This window comes from Carettochelys insculpta, chromosome 22, assembly GCF_033958435.1.
Source record: "Carettochelys insculpta isolate YL-2023 chromosome 22, ASM3395843v1, whole genome shotgun sequence".
In the NCBI taxonomy this organism is placed as follows: Eukaryota; Metazoa; Chordata; order Testudines; family Carettochelyidae; genus Carettochelys; species Carettochelys insculpta.
The window spans coordinates 19,953,728-19,963,195 of record NC_134158.1 but is presented as its reverse complement, the minus strand read 5'-3'; the positions used below and the strand labels follow the sequence as shown (position 1 = coordinate 19,963,195).

Here is a 9,468-nt window from a genome sequence, read left to right as displayed (position 1 = left end):
CTAGGGGTTATAGTGGACCACAAGTTAAATATGAGTAAACAGTGTGATGCTGTTGCAAAAAAAGCAAACATGATTCTGGGATGCATTAACAGGTGTGTTGTGAACAAGACACGATAAGTCATTCTTCCGCTCTACTCTGCGCTGGTTAGGCCTCAGCTGGAGTATTGTGTCCAGTTCTGGGCGCCACATTTCAAGGAAGATGTGAAGAAATTCGAAAGGGTCCAGAAAAGAGCAACAAGAATGATCAAAGGTCTAGAGGATGTGACCTATGAAAAAAGGCTGAAAGAATTGGGCTTGTTTAGTTTGCAAAAAAAGATCAAGGGGGGACATGATAGCGGTTTTCAGGTATCTAAAAGGGTGTCATAAGGAGGATGGAGAAAACTTGTTCTTCTTGGCCTCTGAGGATAGAGCAAGAGGCAATGGGCTTAAACTGCAGCAAGGGAGGTTTAGGTTAGACATTAGGAAAAAGTTCTGAACTGTCAGGGTGGTCAAACAGTGGAATAAATTGCCAAGGGAGGTTGTGGAATCTCCATCGCTGGAGATATTTAAGAGCAGGTTAGATAAGTGTCTATCAGGGATGGTCTAGACAGTACTTGGTCCTGCCATGAGGGCAGGGGGTGGACTTGATGGCCTCTCGAGGTCCCTTCCAGTCCTACCATTCTATGATTCTATGAAATCAAGTGCAAGGAAGTGACGTAGCAGATGTTCACCATGTTATCACATCTCACTGTTTTCTCCCAAGCCTGGCAATGCTTGGTGTTTTTCTTTCAATTGCCAGATCCTGGAGTCATGTGACCCTGTAAGGATTGATGCTTTCCTTTAAAGAAAGCAAGTTAGCAGAGCAACACCTGGTAAAGGGAGCACTAAAGTCTCAAAACCCAAGAGACAACTGTGACACCTGGCTTGGTATAAACCCTCGTGATTTTGCAGAGAGATCTTGTGATTATTCTAGCCGCAGGACTCCTAATTTGCAGCTTTTGGTGGTGCTTAGATGGGGCTAGCCCCAAAAGGAGCCAAGCTGGCTTGATTGGATGCCATCTTTTAAAGAAAACACAACACGCCCCTAGCAGGGGCTGTCGGTCACAGAATCAAACAGAATCTCCAGTGGATGTCCCGTCCTCACGCGGGGAGGGGGATAGCTCAATGGTTAGCCCATTGGCCTTAGCAACCCAGGTCTGATGGGGCCTTTCAAGGGGCTGGACTCAATGACCCCTCAAAGTCCCTTCCAGTTGTATGATACGACGATAGTCTCCCAGCTCCACAGGTCGCGGGGTAGTTGGATGGGGCTGCTGCCAGCTGAGTTTCAGAATCTGGGGTGGAAGACAGGGACTGTTTTATACGTGGACCCTTTGCTCAGCGACAAGATGCAGCCACTTCTGGGGTGGAACATGGAGGCTGGTTTTACAGGGCCCCCTCACCTAGTGCTGGCGCAGCTGCCCTTGAGCATGGTCAGCAGCAGCCTGACTATCTAGCCTGGCTCGCCGAGGGGGACGGAGCGTGGTCGCTGATTTGCTGCTGTCGGTTTGCCGCCACTGACTACTGTGCCTTTTGCCCACAGAGCCCGGGCGGGGAGGAAGCGAGGGCCAGTACCATGGAAAAACTCCTCCTGCCCGTTTTGATTCTCAGCACCATGGCCAAAGCTCAGCACTGCCCCGGCCGCTGCATCTGCCAGAACATCTCGCCCACCCTGACCATGCTGTGCGCCAAGACGGGGCTGCTGTTCGTGCCTCCGTCCATCGACCGGCGCACGGTGGAGCTGCGGCTGACGGACAACTTCATCACTGTCATCCGGCGCAAGGACTTCTCCAACATGACCAACCTGGTGCACCTGACCCTCTCCCGGAACACCATCAGCCAGGTGATGCCTTACGCCTTCTCCGACCTGCGAGCCCTGCGGGCCTTGCACATGAACAGCAACCGGCTGGCCGCCCTCCGCAACGAGCATTTCAAAGGCCTGGGCAACCTCCGGCACCTCATCCTGGGCAACAACCAGATCAGCAACATCCAGCCGGCCTCCTTTGATGAGTTCCTGGCCACCGTGGAGGACCTGGACCTGTCCTACAACAACCTGGAGACGCTGCCTTGGGAGGCCATCGGGCAGATGGTCAGTCTCAACACCCTGACCTTAGATCACAACCTCATCGACCACATCGCCGAGGGCACCTTCTCCCAGCTCCACAAGTTGGTGCGGTTGGACATGACCTCCAACCGGCTGCAGAAGCTGCCCCCGGACAACCTCTTCCTCCGGGCTCAGGTGCTGGCTAACGTGGAGGGCTCCCACCCGTCCACGCTGACTATCAGCTTCGGGGGCAACCCCTTGCATTGCAACTGCGAGCTGCTCTGGCTCCGGCGCCTGACCCGGGAGGACGACCTGGAGACCTGCGCCTCGCCTGAGCACCTGATGGATAAGTACTTCTGGTCCATCCCCGAGGAGGAGTTCATCTGCGAGCCGCCCTTCATCACGCGGCAGTACTCCACCAAGGCCTTTGTCATGGAGGGCCAAGGGGTGAGCCTCAAGTGCAAAGCGGTAGGAGACCCTGAGCCCTCCATCCACTGGATTGCGCCCGACGGCAAGCTGATCCACAACACCACCCGCACCACGGTCTACGACAACGGCACGCTGGAGGTGCACATCACCACGCTCAAGGACAACGGCATCTTCACCTGCATTGCCTCCAACGCCGCCGGGGAGGCCACCGCCCCCGTGGAGGTCTGCATCGTGCCGCTGCCGCTGCTGGTCAACAACACGGGCCACATGAAGGAGCCCGACCCCGGCTCGTCCGACATCACCACCTCCACCAAGTCGGGCGCCAATGACACCAAGAACCACCTGGACAAGAAGATCATGGCGGCCGAGCTGACCTCCACCTCAGTGGTCATCCACTGGCCCTCGGAGCGGCACATCCCCGGCATCCGCATGTACCAGATTCAGTACAACAGCTCCCTGGACGACTCGCTGGTGTACAGGTGAGGGTGGGACTGGGGGCTGGGGTCCGTGGGCCATCAACAGGGCTGCAACTGTGGGCAGGGGAAGCGGGTGCTAAGGAAGAGCCCCTGGTGGCAGTAGTAGGTTGTTGTCCTCTGAATAGCATCCCCAGCTCGCACGCCCCCACCTTAGCACGCAGGCGACATGCCGGGAGCAGCTGAAACCTGCCCTTTCTTATCCCCAAGGAGCCCCACAGACCTCAGTGGGGCCAGAGGCAGCGGAAGGCTCGGAGTGGAGGGGGCGAGGTGGCCAGACACAGACAGACCCTCCTCCAGTGGTGTCCAATAGGAGTTCAAAGATCGCCACACTTGTGGTCCCTGTTCCCTGTTTGCCACGGCCCTGCCCCTCCCCCAGAGCCAGAAACCCCCTGGCCAGGGGTCAGCACCCTTCCCGAGGTCACCGGCGGAGGAGCCGCTACAGGAGGCCCTGGCCTGGCACTTCAGTGCCCTGCAGCAGGGGCGTGGGCTCCAGCCTCGGCCATGAGCTCCAGCGGGGATCCTGCGGCGGGGCTCAGCCTCCGACTCCAGCCCTGTGCTCCGGCAGGGGTCCCATGGCAGGGACTCGGGCTCCGACTCCAGCCCCGTGCTCCGGCAGGGGTCCCATGGCAGGGGCGTGGGCTCTGACTCCAGCCCTGTGCTCCGGCAGGGGTCCCATGGCAGGGACTCGGGCTCTGACTCCAGCCCTGTGCTCCGGCAGGGGTCCCATGGCAGGGACTCGGGCTCTGACTCCAGCCCTGTGCTCCGGCAGGGGTCCCATGGCAGGGGCTCAGCCTCCGACTCCAGCCCCGTGCTCCGGCAGGGGTCCCATGGCAGGGGCTCAGCCTCCGACTCCAGCCCTGTGCTCCGGCAGGGGTCCCATGGCAGGGGCTCAGCCTCCGACTCCAGCCCTGTGCTCCGGCAGGGGTCCCATGGCAGGGGCTCAGCCTCCGACTCCAGCCCTGTGCTCCGGCAGGGGTCCCATGGCAGGGGCGTGGGCTCCGACTCCAGCCCCGCGCTCCAAGAGCCCCAATGGCCACAACGCGGTCTCCTATTTGCCACATGTGGCGAGCGGAGGCCATATCAGACACCACGATGCAACTCATTAACTCCCAGCCTGCTCTGCCCGGCGACACCACCAGGGATCTCTCTCACTTCTGCCCTTTGGGGAAATTCAGCCACCAGCAGGGGAAGCATCCGAGCCCCAAACCTGGCTGGAAATTTCCAGGGGTGGGAGGTGAGTGAAGGAAAGTGCGGGTCACCCCCAGCTGGGCTGAGCCCAGCCAGGAGCAGCCCTGCTGCCCAGCAGCGGAGGGCCGAGGGCATTGAGCTGTGATTTATGATGTTTCCCCAAGTGACAGGTTCGAATCTCACCACCCCTGGGCTCAATTTCCCGGCACACAAGGCGCTGAAGGCCTGACCCAGCTCTGCTTCAGAGCCAGACCCCTCTGTCCTGAGATTCCCCCATCTTTGTGCACCCCTGGGAGTTGCCCTCAACCCCAGAGGTGGCTGCATTCCAGTGGCAACAGAACGACGCTGGTCCAGAGGTGGCTTGTTTGCTTTGAGGTGAAGGGCAACCGTATCCTTCAGTGATTGCTGCTAGCACCTGCGGCAGGAATCGGATTCGGGGATGGGCGGGTCTCTAGTCCAGCAAGCTGTGGGAGCCACACCCTGTAGCGTTGGCAACTGCTAAGTCAGCAGAGGATGGGAGTGGGCTAGGAGAGACACAAGGCTGGGAGCTGCTGGGGGGGAATTACAGAGGGTTAAAGGCGTCGGCTGTGACCTTGAAAACAGGGAAATTAAGGAGAGTGTGTGTGTGTTGTGACGTGTGTGAGAGAGCCATTTCTCTGGGTGTGTGCTCCCCGTTGTGTGTGTGCGCATGCATATGTAAGCCATTACTGTATGCACATGTGTTGTGACGTTCCTCTGTGTGTGTGTCACATTCGCTCTTTGGGCACAGGTGAGGGCAGGAATTGCTCCCTCTGCTGCTGAGATGCAGCCACCTCTGGGGTGGGGCATCACAGCTCTTTATAATGCAGCGGTGGCCCAAACCAATGGAACCGATCGCCACACACACACCCCCAACCTGGAACCCTGCCCCCCCTCCACCCTGCAGCCAGGCACCCTAACCCCCCACCCCCCGTGACTCACCAGAGCCGCCCAGCCTAGAGCCCCGCAAGCCATGCCAGATGAGCCCTGGAGAGCTAAGCCACACTGCCCAATCCAGCCCCAAGCTGCACCAAGCCCGAAGAGCCACGCCGAGCTGTCCAGCCCAGCACCAAGAGCCACTCTGCGCCAAGCCACCCAGCCCACCCTGGAAAGCTGCGCCGCCCAGCCCCAAGCCATCCCATGGCTCAAGCGAGCTTCTGCTGCTGCCGTCACGCTTGTTCTGGGGTGCAGGCGTGGAGGGTCGGAGGGCTCTCCACATGTGCGGCTCTAACAAGCTGCATTTGCCACATCACGCTGTCCAGTTCGCCACAAGTGGGAACAGACAGCATATTGGACACCGTGGATGTAGAGCGAGCACTCAAGCAGTACTGAGGTGCAGCCACCTCTGGGGTGGAGCACAGGTACTAGTTCAGTAAAGATCCTTTGCTCAGCAGTGAGATGCAGCTGCCTCTGGGGTGAGGCGTGCGGCTGTCATGGACCTGAAGCAGAGCCGTACAAATAACTGATTTTTTGTTTCACTGGCTGTTAAAAAACCCAAAAGCGGGTGCGGGGGAGGAGGAAAGAATTAATTCCAGATCAACTGAACTTGAAATTTTCTTTTACATTTTTCCAGCAAACCAAAAACATTGTGTTGGGGCAAAGAAACCATTTTCTTTCAGATCTGAGTGATTTTTATTTCACCCTTTAAAGGTGAAGGAAATGTCCAGGCGAAAAGTTAAAAAAAAACCCCGAAAATGATGACATCGGCAGAATTATTATTCCTTCTCTCTTGGTTTTGATCTGACACAAACAGTCCGGCAAACCTGGCTCAAATCCTGCACTGCTCTGGACCGGCACTTTTTGATCACTATTTGGGGTATTATGATAGCACTGAGAATCCCAGCCCATAAATAGGGTTCCCATTGTGCCAGGTGCTGTACATTTTTTTGCTATTAGGTGTGTTACATGCTAGTTAAGGGGCTGGAGACTCCATGGTACCATATTATACCTGATAGTAGTAAAATGTATACACTAGGTGAACACTGAGGGCACTGCCCCATAACTTGGGTGCCTAGGTTCTACCATAATACCTCAATAGCACTAAAATGTACAGCAGCTAGCACCAGCGAGTGTCCTGGACCATAACTAAGGTTCCCATTGTGCCAGGTGCTGTACATTTTTATTGCTATTAGGTGTGTTACAGCACTTCGTAGCCCCACTCATAGGCTAGGACCCCATTGTGCCAGGTGCTGTACATTTTATTGCTAGTAGGGGTAGTACAGTAGCACTTAGGCACTCTAGTTGTGGGTCTGGAGCCTGGGTGTTACCGTACAACCCCTAACAGCAGTAAAATGTGTGGTACAGCAGCAGTGAGGGTCCTGCCCCGTACTTGCCTCCCTAGGTGTTACGGTGGTATCCTTGAGAGCAATAAATGTGAAGTCCTTGGCATAGTCAGCATCCTGGCCCATCCCAGGGGCTTTTGTTGTGCTAGGCGCTGTACGTTTTATTGCCATGAAGGTGTTGCCATAGCGCCTGGGCCCCTTGCTATGAGGAAGGACCCCCCTCCCACAGCATGAGGTGTTGCATGAACATGGAGCAGGAAGATGGTCCCGGCCCAGAAAGATTTGTAGGGTGAGGACTGACTCCCTAGACGTGCCGGGGGGCTGGGGCCTGGGTTAGGGGCCAAGGAGGTGTTCCAACAATTAACCCGTGTCTGTTGCCCTCTCTTCCCCCTCCCCGCCGCAGGATGGTTCCCCCGTCCAGCCGGGCCTTCCTGGTGAATGACCTGGCGGCGGGCCGGGCCTACGACCTGTGCGTGCTGGCCGTCTACGACGACGGGGTGACAGCGCTGACAGCCACTCGGGTGGTGGGCTGTGTCCAGTTCACCACAGAGGGTGAGACCGCCCAGTGCCACGCCCTGCACACCCAGTTCCTCGGCGGCACCATGATCATCATCATCGGCGGCATCATCGTGGCCTCCGTCCTGGTCTTCATCATCATCCTCATGATCCGCTACAAGGTCCACAGCGGGCAGGAGGGCCGCAAGCAGGCCAAGGTCAGCAACGTCTACTCCCAGACCAACGGCGGGCAGCCCCCGGCCTCCAAGCCCGCAGAGGACAAATACGAGACCTTCCAGGAGGCGGAGCCGAAGGAGGCGGGGCCTAAGGAGGCGGAGCCCAAAAAGGACACACCCACCACCCCCGAACCGGACAAAAGAGACATGAAGCCAGACCTCCAGACTGTGGCCCTGCTGTCCTCAGAGGAGGGCCAGCCCAAGCCCAGCTCCTTGAGTCTCCTCCGGGAGAGCGGGGCTGGCAGCCAGCACCGGCCCGTGGGCATCTTTCCCCGGGAGCTGTCGAGGACTCACCACCACCGTCACTCCTTCGACGGGGACTATTCTCTGTTTCAGAGCCACAGCTACCCACGCCGGGCACGGACAAAAAGGCACATGTCCACGTCCCAGCTGAACGCGGAGGACTGCCCGCTGAGCCAACGCCGGGTGACCTTTAGCAGCACCGAGTGGATGCTGGAGAGCACCGTCTGAGCCGGGCACCGTCTGAGCCAGGCCCCAGGGGCGTACAGCTGGTCCCACGGTGGCGAGGAGGAGACGGCTGCGGTTTTGCCCTCCGGCTCCTGCCTGCGCCGACTCTCTTCCGCTGCGGTGCCTTAAAGAGCAGAGGCAGAGGACAATACAAAAGACATCACCCGACGGACGGAGCGGACTGCCTGGCAGCAGGGAAAGGAGAGGGTCTTGCGGGGGGCGGGGGGCTGGGTTTTGAGAGACACCCCCACCCCGCCACCCTGAGCCCAGGGAGGCCTGGCAGCGTGGGATGGCCGGGAGCAAAGCTAGCAAAGACACATGCACAGATGACACGAAATTACAAAGATCCTTTTACCTTGAGTAACTCGTTATGCATTAATAACTGCCCGGGACGGGGGATGGAGCAGAGTTTAGTTCCAAAACAGCCCTATTTCCGCCTGTCCCTGTCCCCCGAGTGTTCCTGGGAAAGGGGTAACAGGCACCCGCCCCCCGACACTGACTGCGAGGGGCCTATTTATTGTATCTGGCTGGTCTAGATCATTTTCTGTGTTCCGTGTGTTCAGTATTGAAAAAGTCATCGCCCCTTTCCTCTGTTATTCCAAACTGTTCCCTGCTCTAAAACACGCCCCCGGCTGCAGTGCCTCCTTGTTTCTGCCCCCACGGCTCCCAGATGCACCCCTTTCTCTCCAGTCGCCCCACAGCTGTGCCCCATTCCTCTCCTTCCACCCCAACACCCACATCTGCACCCCATTTCTCCCCATCCCCACATCTGCACCCCATTTCACCCCACCCCCGGATCTCTACCCCGTTCTTCCCCACCCCCACAGCTGCACCCCATTTCTCCCCATCCCCACATCTGCACCCCATTTCACCCCACCCCCACAGCTGCACCCCATTTCTCCCCATCCCCACATCTGCACCCCATTTCACCCCACCCCCAGATCTCTACCCCGTTCTTCCCCACCCCCACAGCTGCACCCCATTTCTCCCCATCCCCACATCTATACCCCATTTCACCCCACCCCCCAGATCTCTACCCCGTTCTTCCCCACCCCCACAGCTGCACCCCATTTCTCTCCTTCCACCTCAACACCCTCTTCTGCACCCCATTTCTCCCCACCCCCACATCTGTACCCTGCTCCTCCCCACCCCCCCAGCTGTACCCCATTTCTCTCCTTCCACCTCAACACCCACATCAGCACCCCATTTCTCCCCATCCCCCCATCTGTACCCCATTCCTCCCCACCCCCACAGCTGCACCCCATTCCTCCCCAGTGGAATCCCATTCCAGTTCCTTCCCCCAGAGTTATATCCACTTCCCCCACCTCATAATCTGCCCAACCCCCACAGCCAATCCCCACTGTCCCTCCCAGACCCCCAGGGGTCCCCCAATCCTCTCCATCACCAGGCCCCACCCTTCCCTCCCACCCCCCCACCGCTGCACTCCATTTTCCATCTGCTCCCCCAGCTGTTCCACCCCCCCCCCGTGCCCATCCTCCTCCCCCCTCGTCGTGACTTTTTAACAGGAAAACGCTGTACGCGTGTTGAACACAAGTTTTTACATTAAAAACCTGTGACCTCTGCTCCCCCCACCCTCCTGATTTCCTCATACCCCCCCCCCCCCGTCCCCATTCAGGGCACGCCCCCACCCCTTTTCAGGAGGTGATTAAAACCTTTTATGTGTGAACTACTGTGAGGTCTGGCCTGTGTCTGTCCTGCTGGGAGTGGGGTGGGAGACCAAGGTTTGCCAGCATGGAGAGAGGCGGGGGAGGGGTGGGGTGGTGCCCAGATGGGGCACAGATGGCAGGGGGCACATG

The 9,468-nt window shown here is 58.3% G+C and overlaps 1 protein-coding gene across 1 annotated transcript; it reads left to right on the top strand.

Annotated features, from left to right (window-relative positions):
- The first annotated feature begins 1,591 nt into the window (after positions 1 to 1,591).
- LRFN1 (leucine rich repeat and fibronectin type III domain containing 1) lies at positions 1,592 to 7,654 on the top strand. Its single transcript, XM_075016600.1, has 2 exons — positions 1,592 to 2,967; positions 6,856 to 7,654. The coding sequence occupies exons 1-2, from the start codon at positions 1,592 to 1,594 to the stop codon at positions 7,652 to 7,654; spliced, it is 2,175 nt and encodes a 724-aa protein (XP_074872701.1).
- Positions 7,655 to 9,468: the final 1,814 nt, after the last annotated feature.